Source organism: Myotis yumanensis, unplaced genomic scaffold, assembly GCF_028538775.1.
Source record: "Myotis yumanensis isolate MYYU_CA2020_CCGP unplaced genomic scaffold, mMyoYum1.0.hap1 SCAF_9, whole genome shotgun sequence".
NCBI lineage: Eukaryota > Metazoa > Chordata > Mammalia > Chiroptera > Vespertilionidae > Myotis > Myotis yumanensis.
In genome coordinates this window covers 32,499,789-32,520,501 of record NW_027223760.1, presented here as the reverse complement: position 1 = coordinate 32,520,501, position 20,713 = coordinate 32,499,789, and the positions used below count along the sequence as shown (strand labels likewise).

The following is a 20,713-nucleotide window of genomic DNA, read 5'->3' as shown; positions in this document are numbered from 1 at the left end:
CTGATAAGTAGACTTCTTTGGCCTTTTTTAAAAATTTGCTGAAGTTTATCGACATTTAGTGTTTACTTTCACATTTCTTTTTATAGGAAAACTCGACATGTAAATATTCTACTCTTCATGGGCTATTCAACAAAGCCACAACTGGCTATTGTTACCCAGTGGTGTGAGGGCTCCAGCTTATATCACCATCTCCACATCATTGAGACCAAATTTGAGATGATCAAACTTATAGATATTGCACGGCAGACTGCACAGGGCATGGAGTAAGTTCCATTCTGTTAAATCTCTTGTAAATTACTTTTGAAGACCATTGAGGGTGTTTTAAAGATTTCAGCTGATAATCTTTTGGATTGTTTTTTAAATTACTGTCTAACAACATATAGACACTGTTAACTAATGGCTTGCAATATGATACTAAGAAATAAAATAGTCTGTTTTACAGTCTTCAAAACATACAGAGTATTTAATAATAAATATGTGACTGCAAATTTATGTTCTGCATGCAGTGATTTAGCTAAGCAATAATGGTTCAGAAAATAAAAAGGCGAGCAAAAGACCACTAAAATCATTAGCAGTTATAGAAGAATATAAAATAATTGTTAGTTATTCTTTCAAATTATTTTATCCAAGTTCCCATATTTTCATTTGCATACAATAAAGTAAAATGAAAATCTATATTGTGGTCCTTTGTGAGGATTTCAAGTTGAGTTGTTCATATCCACTGAATTATACTCTGTAATTTAAAAGATAAAAGTAACTTTATAAAATTTACCATAGGCCAGAATTTGAATCTGTTCAAATCTGAAAGGTTATATTAAAATTTTTTAAGAGTAAATCATAGCAAATATAGTAAACATTGTGAGAGAGACAAAGCTTACTCCCCACCCCCAACTTCCACCCCCCTGCTCCAAGCACATGCCCTCCTCAGGGCCTTTGTACTTGTTATTTTCTCTTTGGTATACTCATGCCACAAATATCCATGGAGCTTTCTCCCCATGTCTCTCTTCAAATGTCGCCTTTTAATAAAAGCCTTCTCTGATCACCTTACATCAGCCATTTTCAACCAGTGAGCCGATTTTCAACCAGTGAGCTGCAAGAGATTTAAAACATGCAATACCAGAACATGCACTGACCTCTTTTCCTTTAGATTGTCAAGTAAAAAAAGTTCAGCCAACACAATAGCATTCAGTGTGAATAAATCAAAGTTATACCTTTGTTTTTGTCAGATTGCAAAAAAAATTTTAGTAATTAGTTTATGTGTGCCATAAGATGAAAACGGTTGAAAATCACTGCCTTATATAACTAACTAATATTCCTACCCCACCCTGTCACTCTCTGTACCCCTATCTTTGTTTTTGTATTTTTAACACCCAACTCCATATGATATATTTGTTTATTGTCAGACACTCCCACTAGAATAGAAGCTGTATGAGAGCAGGGGCTTTGTTTTGTTCATTGTTTTATCCCTAATGCCTAGAACAGGGCCTGGCCTATGATAGGTACTCAGTATATATCTGTGAAATAAAAAATTAAAAAGGATTAACTGAGTATTATTGTTAAGGTCACCTTTTAGAAAAAAGAACCCAAATCCTTCTCATGCCAAAATTGGGAAATGTCAAGGAAAGGAAAAATAGTCCACAAAGTAATAAAAGGATATCAGAGGAGAAAAGGCTTTTGCTATAAACAGAGGCAGCAAAGAATAGTAATGAAAATTATTTTTAGAAACAGTGATGAGGCAGTCAAATGCCAGTATTGATTAAGACAAGAAATGACAGTAGAGAAAAACACTATCAAATTGGAATAGTTCTGTAGTCTGGGGAATAGTCGGTGAATGGAGCAATATTTTTCCATTGCTTTCAGTTTGGGATCTGTAAGTGTAAACCCTTGAAGTCTATTTATCTACTCTGAAATACTTTGCTGGCATTTTAAGTAGCAATCAATATATAATGAGTATACCTGGCTATAAATGTAGAACATGGCTCTATGTGTGGCGTTTACCAGAGGGGAATGGAGGTGGGGAGGAGGATGAGGACGGCAAAGGGGGTCAAATACAAGGTGATGGAAGGAGACTAGATATTGAATGGTGAGCACACAATAGAGTGTACAGATGTCATATTATAAAATCATACACCTGAAATTTATAATGTGATTAGCCATTGTTACCTCAATAAATTTAATTTTTTAAAAATTAATTAAAAAGAAAAAAATCTCCATTTCCAGTGTATCCAAAAGAATAAAATACCTAGGAATAAGTTTTACCAAGGAGATAAAATATTGTACTCTAAAAAATATAAAACATTGCTGAAAGAAATTAAAACAGAAATGAAGTTTGGGATAATAAAAAATTTTTGATAGATGGTGGTGGGTGCACAACATTGCGAGTGTACTTAATGTCACTGAATTGTACACGTAAAAATTGTTAAAATGGGAAGTTTTATGACATATATATAGATATATACACATATATCTATATCTAGGTATAGCTATAGATATAGTGTCCCAAAAAATGTATACACACACTTTGAATAATTATAAAGGAGAGTTTATTAATACATATTTCATTTTCAAAATTGAGCTATCAGCTGTTAAAGTGTGTATACATTTGAGGGGGGGTACCCTATAGTTTACCACAATGAAGTTAAAAACAGAATAAATAAAGTAGCTATGTGGGTTTCAGATAAGATGACAGATTTATGCTATCTTTTGAAACTCCACTGCAACTATAATAAAGGATTCTTTTTTAAGCATAAACATATAAGGTTGGAAATAACAGAGAAAGGAAATAATAGCAACAACATTTTATAAGCTAGAAAACAAATGGAGAAATAATCATGGACTTACTAAAAAAGCTAAATCATTAGTTGGCCATGGAGAAATGAAAACTAACCTGATTTAACCACAGAATCCTCAAAAGTCTCAAGAACCAGGTATTTCTGGACGAGGGAGAGGACATAAATGAAAAGGCCTATCTGGAAAACTTCTCAAAATCTCATCTGTGTGACTGTCCCATCCCCACCCTGGCATTAGACTGAAAGTTTATTCTCTAGAGAGAGAAAAACAATTATCTCTGGACTGGAGATATGGAATGGGCACTTTATTAGAAATAGGGCTGACTCCTTACTGAACAATGAATGGGGAGTTCCTCAGCACTCTTTTCATTTGGTTCCCAGAATGCTAGCAGCTAAACTCTCCCCTTCACACAAAACATTGGAAGAGTCTTCTGTGAAGAATCTTACCAACAGAGAGGAAAGACCCAAAGGTGGTGACTTCAGGAAGTCCACCTAGATCCGTGGTTGTTAAACTACGGCTTGGGAGCTACATGCGGCTCTTTGGCCCCCTGAGTGTGGCTCTTCTTAAGCCTTAGGCGTACCCTAATTAAGTTAACAATGTACCTACCTATATAGTTTAAGTTTAAAAAATTTGGCTCTCAAAAGAAATTTCAATCGTTGTACTGTTGATTTTTGGCTCTGTTGACTAATGAGTTTGCTGACCACTGACCTAGATCACTGTACAGGGAAGTTCAAAAACAGCCCAACTATATGCTAAAGCTTTCAGACAGCTTTTTAGTCCTTCACTCAGTCTGAAATCATCTCTGCTCACCACAGACATCAGAGGGAAAGTCTCTGATACCCATGAGAAAGACCAAACCAATGGGGGAAAGGGGAAGGCAACTAGGAATAAACAAACAATGCAAGGAAAGAAATACCCCTCCCCCCAAAAAACAGTCAGTTTTCTCAGCTATAAAAGGAGGTTTTTCTATCCATGAAACAAGAACAGATGCTTTAAAAGAAACTTTTGATAACAAAAGAAAAGTTTAAATGTTGATATTTATAATTATTTATTGTTGAAAGTATTACATATGTCCCCTTTCAAAACATATTTTATATTGGATTTTTAAAGTCATACAATCATTTATATGTAAAAGTATTTTTAAGTAAGGATTAGAAGGCACACACCAAGCTCAGTAGTGGTTGTCTCCAGGAATGGCACAAGGGGTCAAGTTGGAGGCAGCTGTCAAGCATAAGTGTTTTAGCTTTACCTGTAACATTATGATTGTCTTTTAATGAAAATGATTCTACAGTTATGTTTTACTTTCATAACCTTTTTACAAGTATAAACTTAAAAAAAACCAGGAGGCAAATGTGTAAAGAAATTAACAGGATTGATTATGGTGAGACTGAGTGAACTCTACATTGTTTTTTGTTGCAGTTTTTCTTAATTTCAAAATAAAAGTTATTTTGAAAATGTGAACATAAGTAACCACCAGTAATCTACCATCAAGAGAGACTTACCATTAATATTTTTTGTGTATTGTGTATTGTTTCACAATTCATTATTTTAATATTAAACACAATGGTTTGTTGTTGTTGTTGTTTTTAAATATGGAATCCTACTGGTGTTGCCCTTTTTCACTAACTCTTATTTTAAACATCTTTACTGGTCAGTAAATACATGCTCTGACTCCAGCTCTGCTACATACTGGTAACTCTCTCCCTCTTTTTTAAATACCAACTATGTTCTATGGTTTTTTTATATATTGTAATATATTTAGCGATTATAGTACTTACTACATGCCAGACATTGCTCTGTGTACTTTATATATACAACCTCATTTAAACCTCAACAACCCTGTGAAATAGATCCTATTATTAGCCTCATTTTACTGATGAAGAAACTAGGGTATGGAAAGGTCAAGTAACTTGCCCCAGGCACTTATGTGTCAGAGTGCATTCCCTTAACCTTTTATGCCAATTTAGTAATAGGTTACTAAATAGGTTACTGTTTCTCCAATTTAGTCAGTCCTTTCAACAACCTTAAGTGGGCCCTTAATGTCTTACAGTGGAAAGTCATACTTTCTGTTCTATAGCTTCTTGTCTCCTAGACACTATCACTTCCTCTGACCTCCAACCTCTAACACCTGTTATCCAAGAACAGTCAGCTTGCCATTTCACTAAGAGAATTAGAAGCATCCACCACAACATTAATCTACCTACTACCTAAATTCAAGCTCAGTTTTCTGTCTTATCACTAAGAGTAAAAGCCAGTCCTTCCAGTTTGTGTACTAGATCCCATCCCTTTTCCCTACTCACTGAGGTCTTTTAAGCAGATCTTCCCTGTTCACCATCAGGTTTGCCTTTTCTACTGGATTTTCTTCCATTTTAAAACATTTTTCTTATAATACATATTTGGGAGAGTATTGACAATTGTTGAATCTAGGTGGAAGGCATCTGGTTGCTTATTGTACCATTCTTTCAGCTTTTCTCTGTGCTTAAAAATTTTATAATACAAAAGTTGTGGAGGTCCCTCCCTTATTCCCACTTCCCTCTCAAGCTTTCACCTCATTCCTCTTCTTTTCTTTACAGTAAAACTTTTCAAAAGAGTTGTTGCTACTCAGTCTCTTGATTTATCTTCACTTTTATCTTAGACCCCACTCCAATCAGTTTTACCCCGACCCTACACTAAAATATCTCCTAATAAGGTAGTTACCATGTGGCTACATCCATTGTTCAATTTACAGTTCTCAATCTGTTTGATCTATCAAAAACATAAAGTTGATCTCATCCTTCTTCATGAAACACGTTCTTATTCACTGATGAGAGAGAGAGTGATTTGTTGTTTCACTTATTTATGCATTCATTGGTTGATTCTTGTATGTGCCCTGACCAGGGATCAAACCCACACCCTTGGTGTATCGGGATGATGCTCGAACCAACTGAGCTACCTGGCCAGGGCTATGAAACACATTCTTTTTTCTTTCTTTTTTAAACCTCTTGCAAGGATATGTTTGCTTGTATCTTCTTTTGGGGGAGAGAGAGAGAGAGAGAGAGTGAGAGAGGGAGAGAGAGGGAGAAGGGGGAGGGAGAGGAGGAGGAGGTCTGCTTTAAAATATATTCTTCTGATTTTTCTTTCTTCTTAATATCTGTTCTTTCTCAACTGGTTCTTCTTCAATCTGTAACCTCTCTAAATGTTGGAATACTCCAGGGATCTCCTTTCCCTGGATTCCATCCACCTTCATGGCTTGACACACCATTTAATTACCATTGCTGTGCCAGTCTCCAGCCAATTCATTTCCTCTGATTATCTCCATTTTACAGGTTAGAAATCCAGAGCTTAGTGAAATTGTGTAATGTATCCAAAGTCATTTGGCTAGTAAGTGACATAGCTAGAATTCAAAACTAAATCTGTGTGCTCAGAATCCATGCCCTTTTCACTATGCCTCTGTGGCCAAGACACTTAAGTCCTTGGGCCCTGGTTTTCCCATCAGCATAAGTGGAATTGTTATCATTTTGCTTGCTTCACAAAGAATCATGATGGTTATGAAACCAAATGATACAAAAATATTCTGAAGACTTTAAAATGCCTTAGCCAGTTTGGCTCAGTGGATAGACCGTTGGCCTACAGACTGAAGGGTCCCAGGTTTGATTCTGGTCAAGGGCACATACCTGGGTTGCGGGCTCTATCACCAGTCGGGGTGTGCAGGAGGCAGCCGCTCAGTGATTCTCTCCCATCATTGATGTTTCTGTCTCTCCCTCTCTTTTCCTCTCTGAAATCAATAAAAATCTATTTTAAAATAAATAAAATGTACATGTACAAGAGCTGGTTGTAATTCTGTTTTCTTATAAAAGTTTTATAGTGTTTGCTTTTAGTTTTTTTCTAGGAGTTTTATGGTTTCAAGTCTTACATTCAAGTGGAAGATGAAGATGAGAATTTCACTCTAGTGTGTGTTGATCAGATCAAATCTAGAGTATTGTATTTACTTTGGGGGTATTATATTATGCCCTAAAAAGAATGTTGAAAGGCTGAATCTTGGATAATAGTTTGAAAGAAGCAGCATAGAGAACAAATTTTACTAGGTGATTTCCAAGCCTTAAGATTAAATGATTCTGTAGGTAGACATTATATTTCTTCAAGGAAGGTGACTCCTAAGAGAAACCTATCATGCCCTAACCGGTTTGGCTCAGTGGATAGAGAGTCAGCCTGCGGACTGAAAGGTCCCAGGTTCACTTCCGGTCAAGGGCATGTACCTTGGTTGCGGGCACATCCCCAGTAGGGAGTGTGCAGGAGGCAGCTGGTCGATGTTTCTCTCTCATCGATGTTTCTAACTCTCTATCCCTCTCCCTTCCTCTCTATAAAAAATCAGTAAAATATTTTTTTTAAAAAAAGAGAAACTATCAAGATTATGATACTCATATAGTTTGTAGCATATGTTTTTTAATTTCCTACTACTTTTGTAAAGCTGTAAGTTTCTCATTAACATCTTAGAAAGGTAAGAAGGAATTGTCCTAAATAACAGATAGGCTTGTGTATCAGCTGCAGCAAGTAAAGTTCATTTATTCTTGTTTCCCTTTCTACCCTCAACCAGTTATGTGTTATCTTTTTTAGGACTGGTAGGTGCTTAGGAAGTTGTGTTCTAGTGTCAGTCTGTAGTAATTACTCTGGAACATTATTATATTATGTGGGAATTGGGATATGCTATTCATCCCATTTTTTCGGCTGGAGAATTTGAGTCCCTTTCCAATCTTCCATTATTATATAGACCTGGATTTCTGTTCTTTTGCTGCTTTTGTTATAGAGATGTTACAGAAAGAGACTTATTAAATGAGATAAAAGTTAGAAAAGCAGGTTTTAAACAATAAAAGATTACACATTATATTTCTTCAAGGAAGGTGACTCCTAAGAGAAACCTATCATGCCCTAACCGGTTTGGCTCAGTGGATAGAGAGTCAGCCTGCGGACTGAAAGGTCCCAGGTTCAATGAGGTAATGTTATTTCAAGTTGCAGCTATATGCAACTTTGACCTATAATAGGTTTATGCTAAACAATTTCTACTAGGGCTATATTGCTAGCTCAGCAATCATATTTATATCTTAATTATCAAGTATTTTCTTGATCAGAAATTTTCTCTCAGCTCTCTAGTTATATTTCTATCTACTGTATTCTCACTATATTTCTTTGTATCAGATCTGTTGAAAAGATTGACACCATCCATCAAGAACACCTTTATCTTCCCTTGTACCTTCATCATGCCACCATGTTTTCCACCCATGAACCACACATTTTTTTTGTTTGTTTGTTTTTAAATCTTTATTGTTCAGATTATTACAGTTGTTCCTCTTTTTTCCCCCCATAGCTCCCCTCCACCCGGTTCCCACTCCACCCTCTGCCCTTACCTGCCCCCCACTGTCCTCATCCATAGGTGTACGATTTTTGTCCAGTCTTTTCCAACACCCCCACACCCCTTTCCCCCTGAGAATTGTCAGTCCACTCCCTTTCTATGCCCCTGATTCTATTATATTCACCAGTTTATTCTGTTCATCAGATTTTTTATTCACTTGATTTTTAGATTCACTTGTTGATAGATATGTATTTGTTGTTCATAATTTTTATCTTTACCTTTTTCTTCTTCTTCCTCTTCTTAAAGAATACCTTTCAGCATTTCATATAATACTGGTTTGGTGGTGATGAACTCCTTTAGCTTTTTCTTATCTGTGAAGCTCTTTATCTGACCTTCAATTCTGAATGATAGCTTTGCCGGGTAAAGTAATCTTGGTTGTAGGTTCTTGCTATTCATCACTTTGAATATTTCTTGCCACTCCCTTCTGGCCTGCATAGTTTCTGTTGAGAAATCAGCTGACAATCGTATGGGTACTCCCTTGTAGGTAATTAACTGTTTTTTCTCTTGCTGCTTTTAAGATTCTCTCTTTGTCTTTTGCCCTTGGCATTTTAATTATGATGTGTCTTGGTGTGGTCCTCTTTGGATTCCTTTTGTTTGGGGTTCTTTGCGCTTCTGGACTTGTAAGTCTATTTTTTTCACCAGGTAGGGGAAGTTTTCTGTCATTATTTCTTCAAATAGGTTTTCAATATCTTGCTCTCTCTCTTCTTCTGGCACCCCCATACTTCAGATGTTAGTACGCCTAAGTTGTCCCAGAGGCTCCTTATACTATCTTCATATTTTTGGATGCTTTTTTCTTTTTGCTTTTCCGGTTGGGTATTTTTTACTTTTTCGTACTTCAAATCTTTGACTTGATTCTTGCGATCCTCTAGTCTGCTGTTGGATCTCTGTATAATATTCTTTATTTCAGTCAGTGTATGCTTAATTTCTAGTTGGTCCTTTTTCATATCCTTGAGGGTCTCACTAGACTTACTGAGGGTCTTACTAAATTTATCGGCGGTTTCTAGAAAATTCTTGAAAAACTTTATAACCGTGGTTTTGAACTCTATATCCAGTCGTTTGCTTTCCTCCGTTTCTGTCATTTGTGACCTGTTTCTTTGGCTGCTTTCCTGTGTTGATAGAGTGGCTTTGTGTGCTAGGTGTCCTATAGGGCCCAGTGGCTCAGCCTCCCCAATTACCTGAAGTGGACACTCTTGGTGCACCCCTTTGTGGGCTGTGTGCACAGTCTTGTTGTAGTTAAGCCTTGATTGTAGTTGTGGCTCAAGGGTGGCTTTCTCTCAGGGGTGCTTGCAGCCATCACTGGGAGGAATTGACCTCCAGGCCAATTGGCTGTGAGAATCAGCTGTGTCTACAGTGGGAGAACTTCTGTGCTGGAGACACCCTTCTGGGGCAAGACTTGCTTCAGTGGGGCTTTGGTGCTCACTGAGTCTGCCCCCTGAGTGTGTCCCTTATGGATCTGAAGAGTTGTAATCTGGACGGTCCCACTCTGACCACTGGGTACACTGGCTCTTGGATCTCTAAGGAGGTGCTAATTTAGCCTCTGCTTGAGGCTACCCAGCAGGAGCTATGGAGAGATCTACAGATTCCTCTTCTTTTTTTGGGATTTGGAGGTGCCCAGATGAGGCCCAGCTGGAAGCAGTGCAAGCTGCTGTGGGGCCTTGGGCCTTCTTTTGGATGTTCTGGGTCTCTTTGACCCAGCTGCAGTTTGTTAGGTAATTTTAGGTTGCAAAGGGCCAGGTCATTCATATGCAAAAGCCTGTGTGCACAGCTTGGGTGGGGCGGGGTCTCAGGGAATCTACAGGGCGGAGCAAACAGCTATGGCTGATCCTCAGTCCTGCCCTAAGAGGCCCTGTGTCTCAGTGTCCCGGTAATCGCTGCAAGCACCCCTGAGAGAAAGCCACCCTTGAGTTCCACCCGTTTCCAGACAATCCAGTTTCTCCCCGTATGAGTCTGGGTCCTCAGAGACTCACCCAGAACTGGAGTCAGGGCTGTCGGGAGCTTGTGTCTCCCTCCCGATTGAAAAAGACAACCGCGACCTCAGTTGCCAGCCCTTTCCTCGTGCGCCTCCATACCTCTGCACTTTACTTCCGCACCTCCTCTGAGTCTCAGTGTGCTTTTCTCTTTCCTTCTAGTTGTAGAATTTCCACTCAGCCAGCCTTCCCGTGGTTCTGGATGATGTCTGTTTTGTCTTTTAGTTGTATTTTTGAAGTGGTTGTGCGAGGCAGCAATTTCAGGTGTTTACCTATGCTGCCATCTTGGTTTCTCCCACACATTTGTTTTAATTTCAAAGGAGACAGAACTTCTTCAGACACTGACACCTTTCTGTGGCTAAACACCAGCCCTCTGAAGCACAGAGCTCCACCACACACACTGTCTCATTTATCCCCCTTCTTCTAATGGAGACAAGGTCTCCCATCTAGAAAATGCATTTGATTGAGACCTATTTTTCTCCATATTTTTTTAATTTGTTTTTTGTTAATCCTCACCCAAGGATATTTTTTCCATTGATTTTTGTTTTGTTTTGTTTTTGTTAATCCTCACCCGAGGATATTTTTCCATTGATTTTTTTTTTAGAGAGAGAGAGTGAAAGAGAGAGGGAAAGACAGAGAGAAACATCAAAGTGAGAAAAACAAATCAATTGGTTGCCTCCTGCTGGATCCCTGACCAGGGCCCAGGCCGGGGAGGAGCCTGCAACCAAGGTGCATGCCCTTTACCGGAATCAAACCCAGGATCCTTTGGTCCACAGGCCAACGCTCTATCCTCTGAGCCAAATGGGCTAGGGCTTTCTCCATTGATTTTTAGAAAAAGTGGAACGGAGGGGGAGAGATCGAGAGAGAAACATTGACGTGAGAGGCACATTGATTGGTTGCCTCCTGCACTCGCCCCAACTCAGCCAAGGTACATGCCCTTGACCAGAATCAAACCCTCAACCCTTCAGTCCACAGGTGGACACTCTATTCACTGAGCCAAACTGGCTATGATGACATATGTTTTTTTCTTTCTGTGTCACTGCAGAACTTTGGGTTCTAAGTAAACTTTTGTGTTGTGAAACGACTTTGGGCCTAAAAAGTCATGATGAAAAGATAATTTTACATTGTGGTAAAAGCTCTGAAGGAAATAGTGTGAAGTCAGAGTAATTGGAGGAGGAGGGGTTACTTTGTATAAACAGTAGTTTGAAATGAAAACTTAGTCTGCAAAGTATCAAAATCTTATTCTCTGAGAGGATGTGGAAGCTTAGATGAAAATAAAGTATAGCCGAAACTGGTTTGGCTCAGTGGATAGAGCGTCGGCCTGCGGACTGAAGGGTCCCAGGTTCGATTCCGGTCAAGGGCATGTACCTGGGTTGCGGGCACATCCCCAGTAGATGTGCAGGAGGCGGCTGATCAATGTTTCTCTCTCATCGATGTTTCTAACTCTCTATCTCTCTCCCTTCCTCTCTGTAAAAAATCAATAAAATATATTTTTTTTAAAAAAGAAAGAAAATAAAGTATAAATTATAAGCTTAATGATTTACAAACCTATTTTTAACAGTGACGTTATAATCTCATTTTAAAACAAAACTTATTTCCTAATAGTCATTGTCAAATTTCAGCAGTCTCATATATTTGTTTTCTCCAGCTTTAAATGAAGAAAAATAACCTTGACTAGGACATTATATGCATCTCAATGTAGTTGATTCAGCTGATGTGTTTTAAATGCTTTATGCCAGGCACTGTACTCGGCACTGGGGATAAACAGAAATAAACTAGGCCCAGCCCTTTTCCCTCAATGAACTTAACTAAAGCTACTATAGAGGAAGTTTGCTACACATTAGTTTTAAGAAGGCATTTTAAGAATATATTAATACTACCTTTAAGAATGATTTTATCAATCAAACTTTCATATTCTAGTAGTTTTACATTCTAAATAGAAAATGAACATAGGTGGAAAAAAACTATTGAATCAAGCTGTTCCAGTAATTCTATATAACTGAACAGTGAAAGATCCCTTACAGTTGAGTTACTCATAGGAAAGCTTCACCCAGGAGTTAGATTGTATATTCAATCTTAAAGGAGTGGTATGAATAGGTGGAGAATAGAACGAAACTAATTTGAGGGATGGGTGTAGGAGGGGATATTTAAGGTATATTTAAAGGACATGGATAACTAGGCTTGACTGGAGTGAAAGGTTTGTATTGGTAAATAGTAAAAGACAAAGCAAAGTCTTTTAGTGGAAAACAAAATTTTGGCTGTACCATATTAGTGATATGTTCCTCTAATCCTAAATTCATTTACAGTCTATTTTAATATTATGTAAAGGGGTTATCACATTGTACAGTTTGCAGTTGTATCATGATTCTAAACACATCTTTATTTATACCCCTAAATATGTTCTATAAAATTTGAGGCCAGAGTATTTAGCCCTACTCAGGTTAAAATGATGTTTTGTTTTTCAGTTACTTACACGCCAAGTCAATCATCCACAGAGACCTCAAGAGTAATAGTATCCTTCCTGAAATTTGTCTGCGAAGTTTGAAAACATCCTGACTTTTTCTTCTGCATTTTATCTTCACATTATGTAAAAACAGTTTCATGCTAAGTTCAATGTACTGTAAAGAGAATTAATAAATGGGTTTGCATGAGAGTGTAGTAGAACAAGGTACTACAACCTGCTTTTGGTTTGTGAACAATTGAGCATTACAACAAAAATCTATGAAATTTTTATGATAGTAGAGCTTTTTGATTGCTTGCTTACGTTCTATCAGCACTGGAAAACAGGTAGTTTGTAGTTATCTACTAGTTCCTTTTAGCACTCTGACCTTGCTCAGCAGTAGGTAAGATGTAACTGAAGGCTCTAAGTTACGGATAACATGAGGTGAGAAAAACATATTTTTTCCTCTTCCATAAACTTAGATTAAGATCCTGTCTGCCAACCACCTGCATTCCAGTGAAGAGCCTTTACCACTCCCCAGCAGTGCCAAAAGGATATTTGGGCCTATGTTACTAAAATCTTGTGGGAAGTTTCAGGGTCTCCCATACACTTAGGAAAGCATCTCACCTCACTCTACCTCATTTCAAGCCCTCAAAACCTTAAAAGCAGGTCATACAGGCCAAATAGACCTAATTAATATATAAATTACTACATCTTTTTTCAAAGAATTTCATATTACAGAATTATAGAAATTAGATCTCTTACCTAAATTTCATAATGCTTGCTCTGATTGGAAAATGAGATCTATTGTTTTCCTTTACTTACTACACCACAGATATTTTTCTTCATGAAGACCTCACTGTAAAAATAGGTGACTTTGGGCTAGCCACAGTGAAATCTCGATGGAGTGGGTCCCATCAGTTTGAACAGTTGTCTGGATCCATTCTGTGGATGGTAAGAATTGAGGCCTTTTTACATTAATTTTTGGGACCCTGAGATGCTACTGAGTACTAGAAAGTCATTGAAGGTTTCAACTATAGTATTTTAATAGTTCCCAGTGTTCACAAAAGTTAACATTCATCTTATCTTTTTATGTAAATAAATCTTAACTTTTTTGTTTATCTTTAAAAAGAATATTATGAAACTAGTTTCAGTATCTTTCAAACAAAAATATGTTTTTTAAACACTGTTTATATTTTATTTAAAATTGTCTCTAAAATATTTTGTGTTCCAAATGTTCCTTGTTCCCAGTTAAAAAAAAAAAAAAGGATTCAATTTAAGCATGTGTGATCTGCAACCATTATTAAGGTTTGTGAAGAGAACTGCTCCTTTAAAGAGAGGCTGTTTGCCCTGGCCCATGTGGCTCGGTTGGGCATCAGGTTGTGCGTCGTCCTGTGTGCTGAAAGGTTAGTAGTATGATTCCCAGTCAGGGCACATGCCCTGGTTGCAGCTCAATTCCCAGTAGGGGGCGTGCATGAGGGCTCTCACATCAGTGTTTCTCTCTCCCCCTCTCCCTTCCTCTCTCAAAAAATTGATTTTAAAATATTTTTTGTAAAAAGAGGGGGAGAGGCTATTTCACAGTCTTATTTAAGCCCAAATTGGAGTTACTTTATTTAGACTAGAAAGAACCATATAATTATGGAGCACCTGGGAGAGGAGAGACAAAAAAAAATGAGAGATTTCTTAACACTGTACGCTTTGTGCTGCCCTACATAGGTCTTTCTTTCTCTCTTTTTTTCTTACATATTTTTATTGATTTTTAGAGAGAGGAAGGGAGAGATAGAAACATTGATGACAGAGGAACATTATCAATTGGCTGCCTCCTGCACGCTCCCTACTAGGGTTTGAGCTGCAACCCACGCACGTGCCCTGACCAGGAACCAAACCAGTGACCTCTTGGTTCCTGGGTTGACACTCAACTGCTGAGCCGTACCGGCTGGGCTCTTTCTCTTTATTTCTATTTCTACTTTGTACAAAAGAAGAAAGAGAACGTATAAAAGAAAGGAACCAAAACTTCTGTGTAGTTACCTTCAGCAGGCTATGGGGACAGTCTAGGAATCATTCTATAAGCAATAATTCTCAAAAGGCCCCCCCAAGACCCTTTTAGAAATTCCCAAGGTCATCCTTGTGTGAGCCCAGATTGTTCTTCGTATTCCTCAACCAGAACAACATCACACCAGATTGAATGCAGAAGCAAAGTATATGACACAAGCTGGCTGCTGCTAAACCAGATAGTCAAAAAGAATTGTAGGTCTATTCTTCTCACTAAGGTTTTTTTGTTTTTGAAAATATAGTTACTTTTCATTAAAAATGTGTGATTTGTGTTAGCATCTACTGGTTGCTGTTTTATTATTCAAATGAATTAGTAAATATTTTAACAGTTTCTCAGTTTAGTTTTAATATGATTATTTATCCACAGATATAATACATAAGCTCCTTGGGGGTTCTTAGTAATTTTCTTTTTTTAAACATATTTTTATTGATTTCAGAGAGGAAGGGAGAAGGAGAGAGAGATAAAAACATCAATGATGAGAGAGTATAATTGATCGGCTGCCTTCTGCATGCCCCACACTGTGGATCAAGCCCACAACCCAGGTATGTGCCCTTGACCAGAATTGGACCCGGGACCCTTCAGTCTGCTGGCCGACGCTCTATCCACTGAGCCAAACTGGCCAGAGCCTCAGTAATTTTCAAGACTGAATGAGTACTGAGACCAAAAAGTTTGGGAACTGCTGCTCTAAGCTGAATGCAGGGTGTCCCAAAACTATTAGTGCAATTTTTAATAACAGAATGTGCACTTTGGGACACCCTACTGGAAACAGAAAAGAAGGGGCTTTCAAAGCCACATTTGCCTAAATTCTTTGAACTCTCTGTATCAGTCTCCAAGAAAGGAATTACAAGGTAGGATTCTGAATTAGTCCAGATAAGCCTGGGGTTAAATTGAGCTATGATTTCTTGGAATAACTGAAATTAGGGCAAGCTGTAAGGTGGGAGGGGGATTGGACTTAGAGTTAGTTAGGAGGTGTGTACTGTAATGTGTGTGACTCTTACCTGCACCTTTCTTAACTGCCTCCAAGTCTCCATCTTTAATGTTGGGTTGGACTAGTGGATTTCTAAAGCCATTTCTATTTCTAAGTTTCGGTATTTAGAGCTAAGAAGAATTTTTCTTTAATATGTGTTTAATTGTTTTAATACATAATTATAAACAAGAGGCTATTAGTAATTATAACGCAAATCCCAGGCACCTTTAAGGTACACACCTTTTAAAAAAGACGGCAGTGTATCCTAGGGGGCGGGGGGGGGGGGGGGGATGCAACAGATTTTTAAGTACTGAAATTGCAAAATCATTAAAATTATAAAGAAATAATTGATACACGTTTTAGAGGTCTATTTATTTAAACTAGTGTGGGAGAGAGAGGCTCAGTCAAGTGTTTGGGTTTGTCTTTATTCAAAGACCTTAGTGGATTATTATACATGAAGTTTTATATTTTGTTATAGTTTCTTTTTTGTTGATACCTGGATAGATGGGTTCATCTTTTATTTCCCCAAACTAAGTTTTAAGATGAGAGATTAGCCAATAGTACATTTAATTGTTGAATAAATCTTTCTGGGTTGATACTGCCTTCAGAAACAAATTTAGAACATCCATAGGCTAGGAAAGAAGAGTTTGGTCAGAACTAAGGTTATATAATTCTCTGAATTATTTACAATAGTCTTCTCAGCCTTGTTTTATTTATAGCTTAGAAGAGAAAGAAAACTTTGTAAAAAAATGTTTTGGAAATTAAAACACTAAAATTAACTGAGGATTAATAATGCATAACTTGTAAATAGATGACATACAATTTTTTATCAAGTCATCTACCAACAACAGTGAGGTAAAACTAAATTTTAAAGGCAACTTTTCAATTGATTTATTACTCTGTCCCTCACAGAAATTGTGTTCTGGCTTTGAAAATTATGTTTGTATCATAACCAGCCTCTTAGTTTTCTGGCCTGTTCATTACATCACAGTTGTATGTGGTTTATTTTGTACTGTAAAAGTAATATCAGTAAAGTGTAAGACAAAAACAAGTAGATACAACCTCCCCTTCACCCCCATCCTTTCACTCTTATCAGGATCTCCCTCCCACACATCTTCCATCAGTGGTTCTTAACTTTGGTTGAGCATTAAAAACATCTGGGGAGCTTTAAAAACTAACCAGATTCTAATGTTGTGTTATTGGGCAGGAATGCAGTCTGGACCTTGAGAGGTTCAAGGCTGCTGAGGTGATTCTGATTTCCAGGTGAGGCTCAGTGCCATTATACCCTGCCTTGTGAGATAGTCTGACTTGCCTTACTCTGACCAGTGACCAGGACTCTTGTCCCAGGTCTTTCAGCCTTTTTACAGTTAGTCTTGATTTTTCACAGAGTTTTTATTAATACCCTTCAATTTCTTTGATTCCTTCCAAATGAAACAATACAGAAGATTCAATGTGAAAGAATTGTTTAAAGCTAATATTTAACCAACCATTTGTTATATTTCAAGTAAGTAGCCAATAAGAAATCTACCTGTAGAATACAGTGACTGAAATGTACAAAAATGTATGTAGCAAATATGATTTGGTCTGTATCTTTGCCAAAGAAGCAAGTGAAAAGATTCTTCATACCACCTTCTATTAAATCTACCCACTGCCTATTGCTTTTGTTAATAAGACATCTTTGGCATGTTTATACCATTTTTGGAGGCGGGAAAGGGATTTGAGTTTATCAGTCTTGAAATTTTGCCATTATTGTCTAAGGTGTCCTGAGATGAGGAGAATCATTTGTACCAATGGGAAAACTTAAATTCTAAGGCAATTGCCAAAGTGGTTGTGCTACTCCCAAACATCTTACAACCACAGGTATAGTATTTATTTGCTGGATTATGATTGGGAAATAGGAACTGATTCTTGGTAGGTAAGTCAAGGGAAGAATTCAAATAGCAATGATGATATTTTTTGTACAAAGAGGGCAGCTGCTAAAATTATAAAAATATTAGTAATACAGATAGAATCTCAGCTAACACTGCCTCTTTTAGAGTTTACAGGGTATATTTTTATTTTCTTAATCAGTTATATTTCTTTGACCATTAATAAGAGAATTAATTACATATTCGGTGGGTTATTTAATGATTAAAAGCATTTTTTCTGGGATTCATAATAGTTTGGTTTTCAGTCTTTATTCAGTTGAAGTAAAGAATAAACAAGAATATTTTTCTTTTTATGTTCTAACAGGCACCAGAAGTAATCAGGATGCAAGACAAAAACCCTTATAGCTTTCAGTCAGATGTATATGCATTTGGGATTGTTCTGTATGAATTGATGACTGGACAGTTACCTTATTCAAACATCAACAACAGGGACCAGGTAAATATTTACCATCTCTTAGGGTTTATTTTACTATTTACATCAAGTTCCAATTCATTGTAGAAAAGAAGTGTTAAGTCCTGGATACATTTGAGGGATAGACCTCTGGGTCCTTGTCACCAGTTTAGATACCTTTTGAATACTTGTGATAGTAATAGCAGCATGTAAGGCCTTTCCTTGAAATATTCTTTTTTTTTTAAGTCAATACATTATAGAAAGAGACTTTTTAAAAATATGTTTTTATTGATTTCAGAGAGAGAGAGAGAGAAAAATTAATGATGAGAGAGAATTATCAATTGGCTGCCTCCTGCACGCTCCCTACTGGGGATCGAACCTGCAACTGGGGCATGTGTCCAGACCTGGAATCAAACCGTGACCTCCTGGTTCATGGATCAATGCTCAACCACTGAGCCACACCAGCTGGGCTTCATTCTTAATTAAGTGTAATGGAGTGAAATTCCTGATCTTCTGAAACTAGAGACACAACAATGACTGTACCTCATGTTTCTTGACCATGACACAGTTAGGAACATGAGCTCTGCTACTACAACATCTGGGCTGTATACCTTTATTTCACTCTATCACAGAGTGTGCTACCTGAGCAGGTACTCAGCCATGAACTTCTTTATATCAAATTCTTAAAATTATTAAGGTTTCTCCATTTTGTTTATTTTTAAAACTAGGTAAATGGAAGAACTGTGACATCATGCTTTCATTTTTCTATAATGAGAATTCTAGTAGGAGGGAATATTTTTACTTCCTCTCTTCCTAAGCACCTGTTCTCTGTCCCTTACCTTCCCAAATGTACTAATGTAGCCGTATGCAACTCTTTGCCTTTTCTATCCCAGTAATATTAAATTTACCTAGGCTTTTAACACTGGCCAAGAAAAGCAATTGTCTTTACTGAAATCACCTTGTATACCTCAGCATTTTAAAAGTAAGTTTGTGTGTATTTGTGTGTGTGTGTGTGTGTGTGTGTGTGTGTGCGCGAGAGAAAGAGAGAGAGAGAGAGAGAGAGAGAGAGAGAGAGAGATGGATAGATTGCAGCACACTGTTAATATATTACAAAACAATAGTTGACATATAAACTGTGATTAAATGATATTCATACATGCCCTAGCCGGTTTGGCTCAATTCCAGTTAAGGGGGCACGTAACTTGGTTGCAGGCTCCTCCCTGACCTGCACCCTGGTCAGGGCTCATGCAGGAGGCAACCAGTCAGTGTGTTTCTCTCACATCGATGTTTCTCTCTGTCTGCCCCTCTCTCTTCCACTCTTCCTAAAAATGAATGGAAAAATATTCTTGGATAGGGATTAGTGGTTTGTATCAGAATCACCTGAGTAATTTGTTTTAAAAAGTGGAGATGCTGGAGCAGATTCTGATTCGATGGGATGGGGTCCAAGCACCTGCATTTGTAATAAGTTTCCCAGGGAATTCGGATACAGACCAAAGTCGAGAATCACCAATCTAAAGAGTTTTGAAAAAGTGCAGATATTTTATGCATTTCATCATAACCTCCCAACCTAGTGAAATGATAGTTTTATATATAAACTAGAGGCCTGATGCACGAAATGCGTGCAAGAGTAGGCCTTCCTTCCCCTGGCTGCCAGCAGGCACCTGGGGCCCAGGCTTCCCTCCCAGCCCCGGCTTCATCCGGAAGGTCATCTGGAAGGACGTCAAGTCTAATTAGCATATTACGCTTTTATTATTATAGATGTGTTACTTCATTAAATAGTGTGTGTTTTAGTCAAGAGCTCAACTACCAATTTTTTTGGTGATAGCTCTGAGTAGCTCTCTCACTAAGAACTTCCACTATCAATGTGATGTCATAAAAGTAATCTAAGTTATCATGTACTTGGTATGTGCTCATTGAATTACCATGTGGCTTTTACCCAATAGCAATCTTAATTCTATATTTTGAAATTTTTTTTAATGACTATATTTCTACCCAAGTCAACACAAAACTAATTTTTTAGTTTCTGTTTGGTCTTTTTAACTATTTCATATCTTTAGAATGTTGAAACTTAGCTTTGAGTATTAAGAAAAATCTATGGCCTAGCTTCTGATGATCTGATATTTTAAGCCTGCATGAAACTTAAATTCAGGATGGACCAAAATACTAGCTGAAGGATATAACTGAAACATATTACTTACTGTACTCGTGACAGATTCTAGATCCCTGAGACATGATGATGGCAATCTGAGTAGCAAGATTGTAGTCTCTAATTAGCAAGCTTTGTGAGCTCTGCCTTTTCCAGTCTCATTTCCTCAGCCACATAGCATAATCCCTGTGCCATGTTCACTTTTCCTATGCAAAGTATTTCTCTAAAGGAATCACGTGGGAATTATAGTTTAGTTTTTGTTGATTTACTATAGATAACTACAAATAATAAAAATTTGTGAACTTAGATAACATCCATTTGCCAGTGAATATACTTATTTTAATAAAACAATAAAATTATATTATGGAAACAAGTATTATTATCTCCAAAATCTGGATGAAAGCATCCCAGGGTTCTTGGCATTTTAGGCACTTTGCCCTCCATGGGAGTATAATAAGTGATGTGGCAAGGGCTTCCTTTCCTGAGAGAAATAAGTGAGTGACCAACAGAAGGGTAAAGCCTTTACTAGTTAGCTCTTTCTGGTAGTACAGTTAGAGCAGTGGTTCTCAACCTTCTGTCCCTTTAAATAGTTCCTCATGTTGTGACCCAACCATAAAGTTATTTTCGTTGCTACTTCATAACTGT

General features: G+C 37.5%; 1 protein-coding gene across 4 annotated transcripts in view; it reads left to right on the top strand.

Annotated features, from left to right (window-relative positions):
* BRAF (B-Raf proto-oncogene, serine/threonine kinase) overlaps positions 1-20,713 on the top strand; it is a 144,877-nt gene that overhangs the window by 105,578 nt on the left and 18,586 nt on the right. For all 4 annotated transcript variants that reach the window (XM_070424037.1, XM_070424035.1, XM_070424036.1 and 1 more), the window contains 4 exons: positions 87-263; positions 12,609-12,655; positions 13,419-13,537; positions 17,836-17,967. In XM_070424037.1, the coding sequence (XP_070280138.1) occupies positions 87-263; positions 12,609-12,655; positions 13,419-13,537; positions 17,836-17,967 (475 nt within the window). The remainder of the gene's footprint in view (positions 1-86; positions 264-12,608; positions 12,656-13,418; positions 13,538-17,835; positions 17,968-20,713) is intronic.